Here is a 20942-nt window from a genome sequence, read left to right as displayed (position 1 = left end):
AGGATTCGCTCCAGGAATTGGATGCAAAGAAAAGGAGCAACAAATACAATATTGAAGGAACTCTACGATGATGATCCCCGAGAGTACAGAGCAGTGTTGAGAATAACACCTGAAAAAGTGAAAAAACTGTTGGATTTAATTGCTCCACAAATACAACGCCAAGATACACTCATGAGGGTTGCTATACCTACAACAGTGAAACTAGAAATGATGTGCCTTTCTTCTGGAATATCGTTCAGATTATTGTCGATATTTTTTAGAATCTCGAAATCATCCATAGCTAAATTAATTCCGAAAGTATGTGATGCTACAAATGGCAGTCTAAAAGATTTTTCTAAATTTGATTTATTTTGCCTTGACAGCAGCTTCGTGTACCAATTTGTGAAATAAAAATGATAGTAGATTTGCAGGAGGAATAAATAGGCCTAAAAAAAACTAAAATAATGAATGAAAATCTACTTTTTTAAATCGAATATGTATTCTGTTTCTTAGAACAATACTTTTTTTGCAAGTTGTGAGTGAATTTTGAATGAAAATTGTGCCCGATAATGATTTTATATCTAGATACCCAAGAAAAATATCTCAAAAAGAAAACGTGTGCCGCCAGTGTGCAAAACAAAATAACAACGATTTCGTTTAGAAACTATGAGGTTTTTATTTGTTTTTCCAATAATTTTCAAGTCTATAAATATCTTCGCATATTTTCAAATATCTTATAATAGAGACATTTCTTTACATTTGGCATCCCTGATTCGAACGCTAAATTTTGTTTTTGACGTTTTGAGGGATGCGAGTGCGAGTGAAAACAAAAAAACCTTGAAGTAGCTCGCACGCCGGATCTGTACGAAAAAGTAAATTCATTCGTAAGTGGTAAATTTAAATTATTAAAATAATTGCACTGGTGGTGGGGTTGAAACAAGGGATTGCTAAGATGGCCGCCTTTCAGTAGCCAGCATAGAAAATCATGAGCATAGAAATCATAACCTAAAATTCAAAATGAAGTGCTCCGCGCGATTCTTCGGCTGTGATTTGAATTGCAAATCGTCAAGAAAGCTTCCGGATGGGTATCCAAACATCGCTTGCCAAAAAAAAACTATCCAACTAATCAAATATTAACATATATGACTCCAAACATTAAACAATACGTGAGCCCCCTAAGCGCGAGCCCTGTTGTATGCTGCCTACGCTCAATTTGCATTGGATGGGATAGGGTTGCCAGAGCCCCGGGTTGAAATGAATAGTCACATCCATAATCACATCCAATGCATGATGGAAAGTGAAGGGAAGAATACTGAACTCTTTTTCTTTTTGTTCTATTTCAGTTATTGGACGCACAAACACTGAGAGAGAGCGAAATTATTCCTCTCGCGTGCGATAAACTTCTACGCTTCGTATATTATTGACCTGTCCATATTCCCTCCACTATATGTCCATTATACCCGCATCGATAAAAATTTTCTACTTTTCGGCTTGTTTTAATTTCAGTAAAAAAAACATGAAAAAACACATTTTTATAAAACATTTGGCCAATTATTTCGAATGCCAGTATATTGAACTGTAAGAAACTGCTTTTATGTTTTGGAAAACATTAGTTTCCAAAGATACAACCCCTCATCTCCACTATATTATTTTTGCTGAATACGGCGGCTCGCACACCGGAGCAATGCGGAACTAGCAACTATCAACATGCAATAAGTAATATTATCGCCAATGGATTTTTCCATTTAATTTTTGTTGATCTCGCACACCGACGCAATACGATATCGCTATCGCAGACATATCGCATACAAAACATATCGCTGGCAACACAACGTGTCGGCTGAAGAGCAACTTATCGCTCATAATTTGACAAGTTTCGTACAATAAGTAGATTGTTTACATAATGTCAGGCGTTTTTATTGCTCTGGTATGTGAAGAACAACAAAATATGTTGCCTGTTGCATATTGCGTATTGCAGCTTGCTAGTTGCTTATTGCTCCGGTGTGCAAGCCGCCTAAAGGTCGGGACTACGGGGTTTAAGCAATTAAATAATTGAATTCAATGATTTTCATTGAATTTTTCAAAACTTAGAACTGATTCTGGAAGGAAGCCATTGTAGTAGTATAGGTAAATCCACGAGTAAAAATGGGGTAATAGTGTTTGTGAGAGAAGAGCAAATAGATCAATTCACTTATCAGACTGTGTAGCGCTTCATTGACACGAGTCTTTGAATACATTTGAAAAAAATTACAATTCAATACTAAAGTAAAATGTATTAATGATATGTTCTGATGAACAATTGCAAATATATATAGAAGGTGCATTTGCATACGAGGTAAAATTCAGATTATACGCGAGCGTAACATGAGCCAATTTATATCACATGCGAATTGGGGCTCTTTTGGTATTAGCAAGTTCTTCCGCATAGTAACTCGATGCTGATAATTCCTTAATATTTTCCTTCGTTGATCGTATTGTTTTCACATATTCACGTTGGAGAGCCGTAACCCTTCTCTTCGTTGGCCGAGGCATTTTGATTGAATGTAAAACTTTTCCGTTTACTGTTTTTGAAAGCATAATCAGCCATGGCAGTGTTCCGAGCTCTGCAATACAATTTGCTTAACCATTGTTAAAGTTACTTAAACTTACATTGCAGACCCATTATACGTAAAAAAAGTAATTGTATTGATATCAACACAATTTTATTCTATTGATTTTCATGACATGAAACGCTATGACTCAGGAATAACATTTTATTAAGTGGTTTTTATAGCTGTTTCGATGATGTTGTCTGGCATCAGTGTCGAAAAAATAACGATGCTTTCACCAAACAAACAAAATCATTGCCGAAAATTGAAAAATGAAAATTTAACTTTCAGAGCACTAGCTTGAGTTTTCCGACGTTTTTCACTATACAGTGCGACAGCAGATGAAAATTTAATATCTTGTGAGTAATCGATTAGAGTTTGGTTGATATTACTTGATGAGAAGTGTGCGAAAACGATAATTTTATTCACGCTGTTTCGCAAAATTATTGATTTTCGAGCGAGGGGTGAGGAAGGGAGATAAAAGAAATGAGCGCCATTGTGGCAGCCATTTCAATTCATGAATTGAAGATTAGAGGCGAATGAACTGCAAAGTTTAAAGCCTTTTTAAAACAAAGAACGGAATGAATTGAAAACAATAGGTTGTGTATGGTGTTTATAATATATTTGGCAATGAACATGGTTTAATTGGATATTTTTAATAACACAAGCTCTTTTACTTTTTCATAAATGAAATAACGTGGAAAAGTAAGTGGAACTTGCATGAGCTTCCATCGGGTTATCCCAAATCGATTGTTTCTTCTATGGAAAACTCTTAAGAAATGCTCATAGCATGGTGCCACCGAGTCCATGTCTTCAACAGTGAACACATAACGTTTTTCTAGAGCTATGTAAACTGCCTTCAGCTTGGGCAGTTCCAACAGTAAACTCTCAAGAGTGAGGACGAAAGCTTCCGTTATATCGTCGTCGTAGATAACTAGAATGAAGATGGTTTTAATGTCAATTCGAAATCAACAACAATTCAACTCACCATCTGCGGCTATCACATACTCTACGTCTTGCAAAGTTGACTTTAATTCACTAGGATAGTCTTCATATCGAACTTTGAAATCAAGTTCTGTAACTGTTACATTGCAGTCGGGATTTTTTAAATGGGAATTTCTGTTGACATTCGATTGAATCAAGTCTAATAGACCACCCACATTTATATCTTCAAATACATAAAGCGGTTTAGTGTATTTTAGTCAACCGTGACTCAATGTATCATCTACATACCTGTGCATATGACTTCTCGTGCAAAAAAGCTTGACACGACGCTTGTCAAGCCAACACCGGATCCCAACTCTAGTATTTTTCTATTTTTAAATTTCTTCTCGTTATAAATGATATAATCGGCCAGTAGTAACGCGCCCCGCCAGATCTGCAGACCGACGAGGTCAAGTTTTGTTGATTTGTGGTGTTCTAAAATACGATATGTTCGTTTTGTGAACGAGATTGTAAACTTAAGAGAGAAAAAAAATACGCATACCGATTTCGATTACATCTTTCTGCTTTCTTTCCACCACCAAATCTCCATCTTTATCCATTTGCGGTAAACTTTCTTTCCTTTTGAATGGTACACATTTCAAACATTCTGACTGATCATTCTCTGACTTGTGTTCACATTCAATGTTGTGAGTAATGGGATCTATATATTGTGCTCGTTCTTCATTGTTACAATCTGGATCAGGTTCACGATTTTTACCATTTAGGCATTTCCCACTTTTCGAGTTTTGCTCAGCGGGTAGCACGAATGCGAATCGGGATACACTGTCTGAAATTTGAAGCCGGAAATGAGTGTTTAACTAAATGCGCTAATGATGTTACTTACTTCCATTAGGCGTATTTATTGTAGCAAAATCAGATTCTGAATACAGCTCTGATGTTACCTCGAAGGTTGACATTTGTTTGATTGAAGATTGCTAACGAAATCAACTATTCAGTACCACACATAAGGGGAAATTCAACCACGAAAGTTAACTGCAAATTGGCAAGGGTATACCTCTCGTTGTTACCTCAACAACCCGACTGAACTCCTGCATAAGCATGAGCATATACACAACAAAAGATCAAAAGGATTTTGTTTATAAACTATTTTTAATCATCCCACATTTGTTTGAGTACCGGGTAACAGAGCGAGCTCTCCCAATTCGACAGAAATGAGTACCACATGTGTTTCTATGTATTGTGTACACGTAGTGAACCATAACTACAAGATTCGTTGGTAGGAAATATACCTTCAAAGCAAATCTTATTATCAGAGCGAGCAGACGCGGAAAAATCATCCTTGCAGAGCTATGGATGTCGTACATTTGAATTAGTACGCTGATGTCATCTCCATCATTTTTCATCTGAAAATTGAGGATATTGAACCGCACTGTATTTCAAGTTCAATGTTACCATTGAGAGACTGCAACTACTTGCGCTCGCTGCGGTACATTATTCTCAATGGGATTTTCTTCTACTTGCTACGCAAACTCATCATCATCATCGTGGAAATTACAAGTATCTAAATTTAGAACTAAACAGATCTTGGTATGGATTAGGCGTCTAGACTTTTACTTTCTCTTACTTTTAGCACGTGCTACTTCCAATTTCAGGATGGAAATAAACTTTTTTGGAAAGTGGTGTGGCTGGCGGCTTTACGCTATTTACATTCTCACGCTTCACATTACATCGAATTTGGTTTTTCTTAATCATAAATCTATGCATGCCTAGTTTCACAGTGACTAATAACATGTTTAGCTACAACCGAATGGTGGGAGATTGTAGCCGCTTGCACCTGGCACATTATACTCAATATGGAAGTCTTTTCGTCTACACGTTACAGACGATCGAACGATCGTCTGCCGAGGTAATGTTTACCAACATTTGATTAGTAGTATTTTTTAGAATACACATTGACTAAAAGGAATGTACAGCACATGATCCGGTACATTACTGAGCGACTGAATCAGAAATAACAACAATGAGCACACTTGCAGTTTGAGAGTTTGAGACAAAACGCATTCAATCATATGATCCGCTATGCGTGGCGTAAATACTCTTTTCCTCGTGTATCACTTATATCTCAACTAGATCTCAACCAACCGTCTGCTATTCACGTTGACGAAATTGATTTTCGTGTTCCGTTGGGTTGAAGCGAAAATTGTGATGGTTTTGCAGGTGGAATAAACACACACCTTTGTAATAAAAGCGATACATAAAATTCAACTTTTTCGTATCTAATGTGTGTTTCATAAAATTTAATAACAATTTTTGCAAGCGGGAATCTTGAATAAAAAACCGTTTTTGATGATGATTTTATCATGCATTTCAGAGGATATATCAGAAAATTTATTTAAAAAATGGTTATGTAAGAGTCCTAACTACGTTTTCAAAGTGATCAAATAACATGAAACGAGAAACTTCATTTAGATTTGAACAATTTAAAACTACCTTCGGGACTGCTAATTTGATAGGAAGAAATATCTGTTAATACGCCTCAAGAGCACAAATGACGCCACCAGATGTGGACACTGTACGTACGCGGATTAGTTTGAAGGCCCATTTATACGTTGCTAGTAGCTGACTTTACAGTGAGCAGCTACTGGGCCGGTGAACTCGCTTGACAGTTGGTTGACTCGCCTTGTCCGTTCACACAGTGTGAGCTGCTGACGAGAAACTAGATACTACTGCATTGGCTTACCAGGGATGCCAGATGATTTTTCAAATGTCCATCAAATAGTCAGAAACAGCAATCAGGTCCGAATTTGTCAGATGATTGATCCCAAATCGAGTTCTCTATTGACAGTTTTTTATTACACATTTACACATTTTTATCGCGAAATACACGCTGACCGTGTATAAAAACACTTTGAGCTGAATTTCTTCGAACTGAAGGTACTATCCCAAAAAGCAGAAGGGCAAAAGGATTTGGGCCAGGAATTGGATGCAAGGAAAAGGAGCAACAAAAGTAATACTGAAGGTACTCTACGATGATGATCCTCTAGAGTACAGAGCAGTGTTGAGAAAAACACCTGAATAAGTGGAAACACTGTTGGAATTCATTGGTCCAAAAATACAACGCCATGATACACTCATGAGAGGTGCTATACCTGCAAGAGTGAAATCAAAAAACGACATTGATGTGGCTTTCTTCTGGAATATCGTTCAGATTGTTGTCGATATGTTTTAGAATCTCGAAAGCATTCATAGCTAAGATAATTCCGGAAGTATGTGATGCTATAAATGGCAGTCTAAAATATTTTTTAAAATTTTATTTATTTCGCCTTGCCAACAGCTTGTACCAATTCGTGAAATAAAAATGATAGTAGATTTGCAAGTGAATGAATGAAAATGTCCTTTTTTAATTCGAATATGTATTCTGTTTCTTAGATCAATACTTTTTTTTGCAAGTTGTGTGTGAATTTTGAATGAAAATTGTGCCTGATAATGATTCTATATTAGAGATTCTCAAGAAAACTATCTCAAAAAGAAAGCGTGCCCGCCAGCGTGCAAAACAAAATAACAACGATTTCGTTTAGAAACTATGAGATTTTTATTTATTTTTCCAATAATTGTAAAGTCTATAAATATCTTCGTATACTTTCAATTATCTTAAAAATAGAGACATTTCTTTACATTTGGCATCCCTGATTCGAACACTAAATTTTGTTTTTGACGTTTTGAGGGATGCGAGTGCGAGTGAATTCAAAAAACTTTGAAGTAGCTCGCACGCCGGAAAACACATGACACTAACTGGCATGATGTGTTCACACGGTGTGAGTAGCTGCACTGCAGCAACTGACTAGACCGACTCGTATGCTTACTCGCACCGTCTGAACCCGGCTTGAGGGAAAATAATTTCCAGTCGATGGCTGTAATCATCGTTGATACCAAGGAGCTGGAATTGACAGGTGGTTCGTTTTCGACAGTATGATGATAAGGCATGGATGATGCGAGAGGGGATGAAAAATGACAGCGGCTTTTTTTTGTTTATAAACAAAGTAGATCAAATCTTTATGCTACATAGCGGTCCCCACCAACATATACCTACGCTGGGCTGGTTTCAATCGAACTAGCTGTTGTGTCTCACAACCCGAACGATCAGGCGAGTCTTCAGCTAAGCGTAAGAACACACTGGACGGCTTCCCCGCGCGGATTTTGCAATGACAGACCGCCGCGGGGTTTCGATAATGGAATGTGAATGAGATAAAACACACAAGGCGGAGCGGGTACGGCCGGTTCTAAAGTCACTGTTGTAAGGTTCCTCATTCTCTGCGGTGGCTCGATGGAGATGATGCGCCGCAACGGTTTTGTGATAGTATTAGTGTTTATGCGGTGCACATGAAGCAAGGTAATAGTTAATGTACTATCGGTGAGCCAATACGTGAAAATCACTCTGCGGTCATGTAGCTGCGGATTCTCGAATACTACCCAAATTATCGAGAAATGCAATATTTCAGACGTGTGCGATCAACTTCTTTCTCCCTCTCGCTCAGGTAAACATCCCTCTTCCGTTTTCCACCATTCTGTCTTTATATACCTCCCCTCTAATCCGCTTACTGTCCAAACAGTTGTACCTTGTACCATAGACTCGTCTTGCATCCGTCTATAAAAATATGATAATGGCCGCTAGTGAAGCCGTCGAAAGCCGCTGAATGTGTTTTTCATCGAGCTCCTGCTGCGACTTGTCATTGCGAGAATCGCGCGGGAGAGCCGTCTAGTGTGTTTCCACGCTAAAGCAGTACGGCACAAGCCCACCGGTTATTAAGAGCCACCTCTTTTATATACCCACTAGCAAAGCTCCCACAATCGCTGAGTTTCCAATCCCAGCAGCAACGGCAACAACCCTCACGTCCCGTAGAACAGCAATGCAGACAATAACTTGCAGCAGTCACCGAAACACTACAATGATGCCAACAGCGTAAACAAAACCAACATTTATGCGCAGCAAACACATAGCGGCATGCACTCCTCATTGCATGCCATTTGTTATCCTCTTTCTCGGAAAACTCTAGCCGTTCGTTTGGCCGCTGTCAATTCGAACTCAAGTAATGGCTGAACAGCAGTTCTGACATAACGTTCCACCTTATTATACGCCTTGGTTGATACCAAGCAGGGGTTAGACATCAATTGAATATAGGCTACCCAAAATCAAAATCAATATGGCGTCATTTGTTTATCAACATATCATTTACGAGGATTTAAATCGAAAAATGCGCTGCTTTATTCTAACTGCATGAGCGATTTTCATATTTCGGTTTCACATGGAGGTGTTCACATTTAACATGGAGTTTAAAGTTAGCCACTATTCGACTATATAACCGGACCGAGTTGTAAACAACAGCAATTGATTGAACCAAAATGTCAGTAAACCGCAGCAATATTGGGTACACTGGCAATATGAGGGATTTGACGTTTTAGTCGTACCCCTGATACCAAGACGGGTCTATTGGGCACCTTACACGATCAATCGGATTGACAGTAATAGCGAATTCGTTTTTGTTCAGTTTCAACCCCAGTGCCGCACTAACTGCTGTCAAAACGTTTTTTTATTCACTCAGTTTCGCACTCAGTGTCGCACTAGTTCGCCCCGAAAGCTGTTAGTTTCGCACTGAGATGTTTCACGGGTTGGCACTCGGGTTCACCAATACAACTATACTGAACTGTCAAGTTCCGAGTATTGTTTTGGAAAATCTAAAAATAGAGACTATGAAAATGGAAAACCTGCTGCTCTTGCTTTTGTATTATTTGAATCGTAATCCAATTCGGATTCTGATTTTGAAGAGTATATTCGTGTAGACGGCATTAAGCTCCGTGTGCTTTCATTGGAAGGCGAAAATTATTATGGATATTCAGGAGGAATAAACATGCTCTCAAAATCAATATTAGGAATGAAAATTTACTTTAACGTATCGAATATTTATTTTATGTGGTGAAATAAGAGGGTTTTTTCCGATATCGCAGAAACATTGAACGAAAACTGTGTCTAATGATGATTTTATATTATAATAGTAATTATTTGTGGAACAAACAGGAAATGCATCGACAAATGGTTAAGTGAGTGTCAGGACTACATGTGTTAGGTAATCAAACAATATGAAGTAAAAATTTTCATTCAAACTTTTATATTTTTACACTGCATTTGGCCCTTCTGATCTTATAGAGAATACTTTACCTCCCAAGCACTAATATCTCCACCAGACGTCGACACTGTACATTTGTCGTCGCAAATATAAACAAATGAGACTATACAACGCACACCAACAAACCACCGCATTCGTGAAACTGAAAACGTTTTTTTATTACAGAGTCAGTGTGGCACTGACTCAGTTTTAAAAACGAATTCGCTATAAAGCGGACCTTACACGGTCAACTTTATTGACAATATGATGACATTTGAGAGCATAATGACAGCTGAACATGGCCGACGACGCAGAAATCCGGATTTTCTGATTTTCGAGCATCAATATCCTGACATTTCATATGGATGCATGATGTTGACGTTTTACCTCACGGACTTCCAGACTGAGTTGCCAGATATGCAAGCGCACATTTAATTTTTGTTAATCTTTTTTGCGATTGCAATTAAAATTTATAAACTACTGAAATTGTAGGAATCATAAATGGAAGCTTTTGGTTTGGAAAACCGATACTTTGAATAGCAAAATACGGTACTTTTCACGATACAAATCAAAACTTCAAAGTAAACTGACAATGTGATGGTGAGAGAGTGGATGAAACTTAACAACGTTTTAGGAATTTTTTAACGTTGAACTCGGTCATTCTTTGCGCTAGTGAGCGGGTTGTGTGTTTCTTCACACTCCGCTATAAAATTTGGAGAATGAGAAGATCTGGGAAAATCACAGATGAAAATGCATCATGTGTTAATTCAAGCTACAGTAGAATCCCGATTATCCGCGGAATAGTCGGGCAAACTCATCGCGATTAGCTAAAATCGCGGATGACCCATTAAAAGACAAAAAAAAAATGCAAACACGAAAAGAGATGTTTCAACATAAAAACTATGTTCTAAAGGGTGTGTCACATCAAATTGCATCACGAAAAAAACGCTGTAGAAATTCGCCCAGTAGACCGATCTTTTTGAAAATTTTAGACAGTAAAATAAAAACTATTAAACAACTTTTGGCATTTTATTTTTATTCATACTTCGAGCCCAAGCCCGTATGCTCGCACCTTCCTCTTTACCCCGTCCATAAGGTTCTGTACAACGTCAGGTTGTAGTTTTTTTTGAACAGAAATCCATTTTCTCTTGAAGTCCGCCTCCGATTTGACAACTTTTGGGTTCTTCCGGAGGGCCTGCCCAATATTTCTCTATTGGGCGAAGCTCCGGCGCGTTGGGCGGGTTCATTTCCTTTGGCACGAAGGTGACCCCGTTGGCTTCGTACCACTCCAACACGTCCATTGAATAGTGGCACGAAGCGGGATCCGGCCAGAAGATGGTCGGGCCCTCGTGCTGCTTCAATAGTGGTAGTAAGCGCTTCTGTGGGCATTCCTTAAGGTAAACCTGCCCGTTTACCGTGCCGGTCATCACGAAGGGGGCGCTCCGCTTTCCGCAAGAGCAGATCACTTGCCACACCATGTACTTTTTGGCAAACTTGGATAGTTTCTGCTTGCGAATCTCCTCCGGAACGCTGAATTTGTCCTCTGCGGAGAAGAACAACAGACCCGGCAGCTGACGAAAGTCCGCTTTGACGTAGGTTTCGTCGTCCATTACCAGGCAATGCGGCTTCGTCAGCATTTCGGTGTACAGCTTCCGGGCTCGCGTCTTCCCCACCATGTTTTCTCTTTCGTCGCGGTTAGGAGCCTTCTGAACCTTGTATGTACGCAGGCCCTCCCGCTGCTTGGTCCGCTGGACGAATGAACTTGACAAATTCAGCTTATTGGCGACATCCGGGACCGAACTTCTCGGATCACGTCTAAACTGCTTAACTACGCGCTTGTGATCTTTTTCACTGACGGAGCATCCATTTTTGCCGTTCTTCACCTTCCGGTCGATGGTTAGGTTCTCGAAGTATCGTTTTAGTACTCTGCTGACCGTGGATTGGACGATTCCCAGCATCTTACCGATGTCCCGATGTGACAACTCCGGATTCTCGAATTGAGTGCACAGGATTGATTCACGACGCTCTTTTTCGTTCGACGACATTTTTCCAAATTTACGAAAAATTGACAGTGAAGCATGGCCAACGTGATCTATACACTCTTATCTGATTATAAGCGAAAGCTGAAGATATAATTCCTAAAAATTAAATTTCTACAGCGTTTTTTCCGTGATGCAATTTAATGTGACACACCCTTTATCAATACAGAAATCAATCAACTATCCATCTATAAGGTCGTGTACACCAGTGGCTAAATAATGTAAAAGCCATGACCACAACAAAAGAGCATGGGCCTACCACTCACTAACAAATTCCGGAAATGCCTATTGATTCACTATGGAACTCGCAGTCACGAATAATCCGCAGGGCGGATCACCCGCTCGCGGATAATCGGGGTTCTACTGTCATAGTCTCATTTATGGAATAAAAACATTTGCTTGCAGATAAAATAACTTGCATATATTTTCGCAAACTAAAATAATCTGGCATCTCTGAAACTGAAAGGAACAGTCTGTATTTGTGAAACGAGTATTATGATGTATTTTTGAGAAGAAAAACCGAATTCAAAAGTGTAAATTATGAATGAAAATTAACTTTTACGAATCAAATTGGTATTCTATGTGAATATAAATCACTTTTTTTCTGCAAGTGGTGAGAAAATCCCATACAAAAATTATGTCTGAAATTGACGTTATATTATAATAATACATTTTAGTAGGAATATCTGAAAATTCAGGGGAAATATGTTAAGTTAAGGTTAGGACTACGCGCTTCAACTAATTAAATAATACCAAGTAGATATTTTCATTCAAATTTTACCAATTGAAAATTGCCTTTTAGCCTTCTAATCTGATAGAGAATAGTTTGGATCCCAAACTCAAATGTCGCCAGTAGCCATCGCGGATATTTTCGTTGTCTCGGGTTGAGGGTGATATTGACCGTGTAAGGTGGAAAAATATTGATTGAGGTTAGATCAGATGTTGAAAGCCTAGCTGTCAGAGTCAGAGATGCCAGATTATTTTAGTTTGCGAAAATATATGCAAGTTATTTTATCTGCAAGCAAATAAATTCAATAAATGAGACTATGATAGTAGAACCCCGATTATCCGCGAGCGGGTGATCCGCCCTGCGGATTATTCGTGACTGCGAGTTCCATAGTAAATCAATAGGCCTTTCCGGAATTTGTTAGTGAGTGGTAGGCCCATGCTCTTTTGTTGTGGTCATGGCTTTTACATTATTTAGCCACTGGTGTACACGACCTTATAGATGGATAGTTGATTGATTTCTGTATTGATAGTACATAGTTTTTATGTTGAAACATCTCTTTTCGTGTTTGCATTTTGTTGTCCTTTAATGGATCATCCGCGATTTTCGTTAATCGCGGTGAGTTTGCCCGACTATTCTGCGGATAATCGGGATTCTACTGTAGCTTGAATTGACACATGATGTTTTTTCATCTGTGACTTTCCCAGATTTTCTCATTCTCCAAATTTTATAGCGGAGTGTGAAGAAACACACAACCCGCTCACTAGCACAAAGAATGACCGAGTTCAACGTTAAAAAATTCCTAAAACGTTGTTAAGTTTCATCCACTCTCTCACCATCACATTGTCAGTTTACTTTGAAGTTTTGATTTGTATCGTGAAAAGTACCGTATTTTGCTATTCAAAGTATCGGTTTTCCAAACCAAAAGCTTCCATTTATGATTCCTACAATTTCAGTAGTTTATAAATTTTAATTGCAATCGCAAAAAAGACTAACAAAAATTAAATGTGCGCTTGCATATCTGGCAACTCAGTCTGGAAGTCCGTGAGGTAAAACGTCAACATCATGCATCCATATGAAATGTCACGATATTGATGCTCGAAAATCAGAAAATCCGGATTTCTGCGTCGTCGGCCATGTTCAGCTGTCATTATGCTCTCAAATGTCATCATATTGTCAATAAAGTTGACCGTGTAAGGTCCGCTTATGGTACTAGGTGAGGCCGTTTCGTCACTAAGTTGGTAAGGGGAGCGGTATATGAAAACAGTACGGAAGAAAGCAGAAGGGGAATTATTTGCTTGAAGCGTGAAAGAGACAGACTGATCAGGAACGAGCTTCGGCACTAGCGTATTGTGTTTTGTTTACAAACAAAACACAGTAGACTTCCAAGATGGCTGAAGAGTGGTTTTAGCAAGTTGGCCCACCTTAGGATATACTTCTACGCGCCTTGGTTGATACCAAGATGTATAGAAGTATTACTAAGGTGAGGCCGTATCTTCAGTAAGTTAGCGTGGAAACACACTAGACGGCTCACCCGCGCGATTTTCGCAATGACAAGTCGCAGCAGGAACTTGAAGTAAAACACATTAAGCGGCTCTCGGCTTATTATATTTTAGACGGATGCAAGACGAGTCTATGATACAAGGTACAACTGTTTGGATAGTAAGCGGATGAGAGATGCGGTATATAAAGACAGAATGGTGGAAAACGGAAGAGGGGATGTTTACCTGAGCAAGAGGGAGAGAGAAGTTGATCACAAACGTCTAAAATATTGCATTTCTCGACAATTTGGATGGAATTCGAGTATCCGCAGCTACATGACCGCAGAATGATTTTCACGTATTGGCTCACCTGAGAGTACATTTCTTATTGCCTTGCTTTATTTACACCTATCAAAAGCGCATAAACACTAATACTCCCACAAAACCGTTGCGGCGCATCATCTCCATCGACCCACCGCAGCGTATGAGGAACCTTACAACAGTGATATTGGAACCGCACACACCCGCCCCGCCTTATGTGTTTTATCTCATTCACATTTCATTATCGAGGCCCCGCGGCGATCTGTCATTGCAAAATCCGCGCGGGAGAGCCGTCCAGTGTGTTCTTACGCTTAGTGAGGGGTAAGTAGTGAGGAATGTGAGAGGGGATTATTTACAAAAAAAGGCGGCAGAGAGACTGCCGAGTGATTGTGTCACAAGTGTGTTAGATTCTGCTTGAGGAACAAATGAATTTTTCTTCGAGTCTTATCAATGGTTAATGATGATTTATTTGCAGCATGAAACGACGACCCCAAAGTCTGTGATGGAATTTGGTTGGAGTTTACATTGACCAGGAACAATCGCAGCTGAAATTCTTGCTGGATCGTGCCATTTTATATTTGCATCAGTCTAAGGTATTTGTTCTCCTTCTGGTTCAATCGCCATTTTTCCAGGCGTAAATCGATAGCATATCGACGATGTCGTTTGAAAAGAGTAGTGAGAACTACATAATGTTTTGACGTAGGACTACGTCTTTCATTTCTATACCGGGGTGTAAAATCAAAGTTTCGAAACCGAAAGCGTTACGCCGGAGACCGAGATTTTGAGCGTTAATAGCTCCTAAACAACTGAACGAAATGGTATGATAAACACTTCATTCGAAAGATAAAATGTCTACGCGTTATATACTTGTTACTTTTTGATCCAAAAACTTGTTTCAATAGCCTTAAAATTGTTCTCAAAACAGGCTATTGAAATCACCAATCGGTATATAAGCGAGCGCCGCTCGGAAATCCACTCAGTTCTAATTGAAAAGCGATTGGAGCATGTTGTCGCTATTGTGGTGAAGCTCTTCGTGTTTATCATGAAAGCGCGGATGAACGGTATCACCAAGAGCCTGTTTGTGCACCTTAGGCCAGAAGGGAATCCATCAGGAGGAGAGTGATGCCACAAACGGTTCCCCGGGAAGACATCGCTACACACACACATACACGCGCGGAATTCTTTCCGTTTGGATGCCATTCAGCATCGAGAAAGTTCCGGAAAGATCTAATCATTTCTGGAATATAATCTGCCAGTTCCTTTGGGAATTTAAAAATACATTCATGTGAGGGAGTTTATTTTAATGTTTTCTAACCAAATAACACAGCGACCAAATACATCAACCAAGTGTAATTAGCAGGAAAGCTTCTGAAGATTATTCTTCCCCATCAGTAGGATATTTCCGTATCCAATATTGAATGCGCACGCAATCGATTATTGCTCAGTCGCCGAAAGTTTCGAACTCAGAGAGTTCATTCCCCTCTAGTTTGCCTTCCAAATTGCTATCGTAAACCACACCTTCTCTCGATGCAATCACACACAAAAAGCATACTTAAGCGATATTCTGGTGGTGAGACGCATTCATTTTTCGTGAGGACATCGACAAGACAACATCGTTGCCTATCGTGCTGGAGGAGGTGGATGGGGAAGGATCGACACATATACGCGCAGAATTCTTTCCGTTTGGATGCCATTCAGCATCGAGAAAGTTCCGGAAAGATCTAATCATTTCTGGAATATAATCTGCCAGTTCCTCTGGGAATTTAAAAATACATTCATGTGAAAGAGTTTATTTGAATGTTTCCTATCTATGTAACACTGTGACCAAATATTTTTCAATCAAGTGCTATTAACAGGTGGTTATCGAGTTAGTATTAACCACTGGTGGGCTTCCAGTATCGAGAAAAATGTGGAAATATCTAATCGTTGCTGGAAAATAATTACATTCAAGCGAAAGAGTTTATTTTTAAGTTTTCTATCCATAAAATGTCCATCTAATACCTTTGGTTTTGTGATTTGTCAATCAAGTGCAGCTAGCAGGAAAGCTTCTGAAGATTATTCTTCAGAACAAGGTTTTCGTATCCTATATTGGATGCATAAAACCTTGTGCCTGCAACATAACGCTCTCGTTTTCGAAGTCCCCCAAATATTCATTTATTCATTCATCCAGAATGGATTTAGATTCAACTTCAAACAAATGATCTCTAAATCAACGATAGTCCTACGTCACCCTTGCGGTTATACCATAGATATAACCCACTTCCTGTTTTTTTGTTTATTTTCACTGTGGATCATGATGTCGCCTAGGAATGCATGGAGTCCATCCGAACCTGTTATCATCCTTGCCATCAGTTTCTGGAATGCGCCAAGAGCTTAACCGTTACTTCGGTACAGGTAACGATGGGTGTTGATTATCATAAGTTTCTTTGACATATGGACTTCTACTCGCAGGTACACGTCGGAAAGATGAATAATACTGGGGACACGTTTGCCGACTAGTTTGATGCGAATATCTCCGGGCGTTGGGAGAGTGTGGTTTGCTCTAAGCGCTGCCTCGAGTCCGGTGGAATAATCGGCGCAGATACGCATATATGCCAATGATAAGGAGCTGCCCGATCGGAGAATTCGATGAGCGTGATAATATCCATACGTTGGAGCAGTTCCGATTCTTCTTCTACTTTTTAAGCGGCACAGAAAGGAACCGCTCGCTTGTATCAAAAAATTGACTGCCCATCGTGTTTTAGGTTCAGACGAACTTTAGTTTTAGTGCAGTGACTCAGATGTTATTAAAAAAAACTTCGAAGCCCCGAGTTAGGAAGTGCTAATCATTACAAAGGAACTTGGAAAGTTTCACCTGATTGCAGTGTGCAGCAAGTGGTTTTAACCAAAGATCGAGTGCATTCATCAGTCCATTCCAATTACGTTTAGATATTTAACCGAAATTACGTAGAAATACTCCATTCGAACTGGCTTATGATGTTCAATGTACTGAACTCCCCTACCGAATCAAGAGGTTCTTCATGCACGAATGTTACATCCATTTGTGTGGAATTGAACGTAGGTCAATAATCTTATAATTTTTTTGTGTGATCACCGAAATGTCGAAACAAAAGTCGAGCTTAAGATCCGCTTAGGAGCCGTAGAAGTTGACGGAAACATATCTCGTACGACTCTGTATATGCATCACTGACTGAATCGTCTTCATTTGCGTTTTCTTGTCTTTCTTGTTGACCTTCTTGTCGCCTGCGGATGTTGACTGAGGACTGACAATGCTCTGAAATGCATAGCTCCACACTATCAGCACGGAAATGGAGAAGTTTTACCGTCTGTTGTTGTTGGTTTTGATTGACTGTTTCTTGATCTGCCGAACCGCCTAAACCGAAGCTGAACGATTCTTCCACCAACGCCACATCATGCTTGGGGTTTGACAGGCCCTGGCATTCGGTCATCAAACCATAGGTGTTCACATCGGATGTATCGGAGCTTCGATAGGATATGGGTGTCTGTCGTCGTTTTGAGGCTGCAGTTGAACACCAAATGCCTCGCACTCGCACTCGCACGGTTCACCACCCCGGCACAAGTGACGAAATTATCGGCTTCGTTCTTAATAAGGTGAATGCAATCGTAATGCTTACAGAACAAAGACTTTTGCTGTCCAAATATCGACTTCGGCTTCAACTTGTCCACAACGTGAAATTGCGTTGTTCATATGACAAAAGAAAATTCAAAACCGTAACGCTGAGGTTACACAGTGTAGCCGCACCTTTCCCAAGTCATTCAGGGTGCTACCATCCTGCCTGAAGCAGTCTTATAGCGAATTCGTTTTTAAAACTGAGTCAGTGCCACACTGACTCTGTAATAAAAAAACGTTTTCAGTTTCACGAATGCGGTGGTTTGTTGGTGTGCGTTGTATAGTCTGATTTGTTTATATTTGCGACGACAAATGTACAGTGTCGACGTCTGGTGGAGATATCAGTGCTTGGGAGGTAAAGTATTCTCTATAAGATCAGAAGGGCCAAGTGCAGTGTAAAAATATAAAAGTTTGAATGAAAATTTTTACTTCATATTGTCTGATTACCTAACACATGTAGTCCTGACACTCACTTAACCATTTGTCAATGCATTTCCTGTTTGTTCCACAAATAATTACTATTATAATATAAAATCATCATTAAACACAGTTTTCGTTCAATGTATCGCAGAATCGGAAAAAACCCTCTTATTTCATCACATAAAATAAATATTCGATACGTTAAAGTAAATTTTCATTCCTAATTTTGATTTTGAGAGCATGTTTATTCCTCCTGAATATCCATAATAATTTTCGCCTCCCAATGAAAGCACACGGAGCTTAATGCCGTCTACACGAATATACTTTTCAAAATCAGAATCCGAATTGGATTACGATTCAAATAATACAAAAGCAAGAGCAGCAGGTTTTCCATTTTCATAGTCTCTATTTTTAGATTTTCTAAAACAATACTCGGAACTTGACAGTTCAGTATAGTTGTATTGGTGAACCCGAGTGCCAACCCGTGAAACATCTCAGTGCGAAACTAACAGCTTTCGGGGCGAACTAGTGCGACACTGAGTGCGAAACTGAGTGAATAAAAAAACGTTTTGACAGCAGTTAGTGCGGCACTGGGGTTGAAACTGGACAAAAACGAATTCGCTATTAGTACTTTGAGAACCATTGGTCGAACGTGAACACGTGGTCCGAAGTGAAACTCCAAGATGGCAGCGGAGAGTTCAATAATGTGTATTCTCAAATCTTTAAACTCATCGCCAAAAATTAAGCATAACATAAAACAAGTTTGAGGAACAAACGACATTTACAGTAGAACCCCAATTATCCGCGATGCGTACAGGTCATAACTTAATATGGTCAGAAAACTGCGATCGTTCTGAAATTTTAGCAAAATGCTTTTAGATATTCTACTATACAAAAAACTAAAAACAGATTTTAAAAAATCAAACCAAAATTATAACTCGGAGGAAAGTTGTCCTTCTTAAATAATTACAATTAATATTTTAGTTATTACTATAATTATTCAGATGTTCCACAAAAGGCTGAAATAAATCGACATGTTGTTTATGATAAAAAAAAAGGTTGATTTCTTTATAAATACAGAAGTTTGATTAAACATGTACATGTAAATTTCGAAATACGGTAAGTTACATCTAATTCGACATCTAGCTAATTGGACAGACCTGTTAATTTGGACTTTTGGCACAAATACTTGGACTCCAATTACAGATCACAATTGATCTAATGCGACACTATTAATGATTAGAGGCAACTGACTATAGTATGTTAGATTTTTTCATCAAAACACCAGCTCAATTATAACGATGTGTTAATTATCAATGAGCTAAGTAGTTTCGTTGCTGCTTGAATTTAAAAAAATGTAGCATAAATATACTTAAATAAACAAATCATTTTAGTCACTTTTTTATGGTATATTTATTTTTCCGTCACTATCATCCGCGCTGCACCAATATATTAGTAAACTTATCCTGCAATAATTCTCTCCGCTTGCATCTCGACCGTATCGAAAATCATTTACCGACAAAAGTTTCATGTTTGAGAGCTAAGCTCATCCTTCCGATATTCTTCCCCAACCATCATCATTTGTTCGTTGATATATCCGATGCAGCGAATCAGTGCGATGAATCTTTAACTTCAGAAGGTTTTGCGTACGTGACTTCGATCGGTTCTGACATGAACAGTGGAAAACCGACACAAAACTCGAAGCACAGAATGCCCAAACACGATACTTTTCATACCTCAAGATATGCACATAGCCATGACAGGTTGTCCTTTACTTGTTGGTCGGCAAACCTTTGCAATGTTCAGTTTCGTCCGCAGTCATCAGCAACAAGATCCATGGGACAAATTGCAATGGATGTGCGAACGACGACACCCACTTCCCGCGCACACAGCAGGAAGGAACTCCGAAGAAAAGACATACAAATATTCCATCAAAATCACGAAATATTTCCTCCTATAACCTCATGGCTGATTCACGCAGTCAATATCCTTCCAAAAACCATCTCCGGTAGCAGGTAATCCAGTGGCCGCAAAGCGTTTTCCGTCGATTCCATCCTCCAATTTCACGTTGTCATCATTCGGCTTCAGATCGCTATAAATAATATTGTCAGCGTTGCAATTGAATCTGCTATTTGATAAGTGTATTTACTTGCCACTCTTTCCTCAAAACGTTCATTGGGTGATTGTTTCCTATATATATATATATATATATATATATATATATATATATATATATATATATATATATATATATATATATATATATATATATATATATATATATATATATATATATATATATATTCCTATAAGTTCTAGCACAAAATAAAACCTACACTCTTCATGAAACCGGATACAAACGAAGAATGTGAAAATGACTGGGGAGCAAACAAAAGTAAACATTAGAAACAATATCGGAAATTGCCATTATATACTCACTTCAACCACAATTATATTTCGACTTCCTACAAAATCTGCTTCTCTGACCGTCCATGTTTGCTTTCTCCGCGCGAATAAACTGGGCAGAACAAAATAAAAATCAACGAGATCGTGCTTGCTTCCATCGAAGAGATGGCTGTAATGCAAATGGCCGCATCGCATTGCAACTTGTTTATAATCAACGTATTGTGTTTTGTTTATAAACAGAACA

At 38.9% G+C, this 20942-nt stretch overlaps 1 protein-coding gene and 1 long non-coding RNA gene across 4 annotated transcripts; one reads left to right on the top strand and one right to left on the bottom strand.

Moving 5' to 3' along the window:
* Positions 1–3180: 3180 nt before the first annotated feature.
* Positions 3181–4848, bottom strand: LOC129769536 (methyltransferase-like protein 22). Its single transcript, XM_055771883.1, has 5 exons — positions 4396–4848; positions 4054–4338; positions 3801–3986; positions 3556–3735; positions 3181–3501 (listed from the first exon to the last, which is right to left on the bottom strand). Exons 1-5 carry the CDS (start codon positions 4466–4468, stop codon positions 3209–3211), a joined length of 1017 nt encoding a protein of 338 aa, XP_055627858.1. The 5' UTR covers positions 4469–4848; the 3' UTR covers positions 3181–3208.
* Positions 4849–13947: 9099 nt separating this feature from the next.
* Positions 13948–19254, top strand: LOC129769543 (uncharacterized). Of its 3 annotated transcripts, none has more exons than XR_008741902.1 (4): positions 13948–14562; positions 14717–14834; positions 16549–16635; positions 16693–19254. It is a non-coding gene; the product is annotated as an uncharacterized LOC129769543 (long non-coding RNA). The 3 variants fall into 3 exon arrangements; XR_008741903.1 differs by lacking the exon at positions 13948–14562 and adding an exon at positions 14572–14639; XR_008741901.1 differs by lacking the exon at positions 13948–14562 and having other exon boundaries at positions 14648–14834.
* The last annotated feature ends 1688 nt before the right edge of the window (positions 19255–20942 follow it).

The sequence above is a fragment of the Toxorhynchites rutilus genome, chromosome 2 (assembly GCF_029784135.1).
Source record: "Toxorhynchites rutilus septentrionalis strain SRP chromosome 2, ASM2978413v1, whole genome shotgun sequence".
Lineage (NCBI taxonomy): Eukaryota > Metazoa > Arthropoda > Insecta > Diptera > Culicidae > Toxorhynchites > Toxorhynchites rutilus.
Note: the sequence above shows the minus strand (reverse complement) of the source record. Positions and strands in the feature narration are given on the sequence as shown.

Excerpts from the sequence above, each read along its gene's own strand:
- LOC129769536 (XM_055771883.1), bottom strand. The coding sequence starts at position 4,468 with ATGTCAACCTTCGAGGTAACATCAGAGCTGTATTCAGAATCTGATTTT. Across the intron at positions 3,987-4,053 it reads GAAAGATGTAATCGAAATCG|AACACCACAAATCAACAAAA; the intron begins GTATGCGTATTT and ends ATCGTATTTTAG. Across the intron at positions 3,736-3,800 it reads ACGAGAAGTCATATGCACAG|ATATAAATGTGGGTGGTCTA; the intron begins GTATGTAGATGA and ends ATGTATTTGAAG.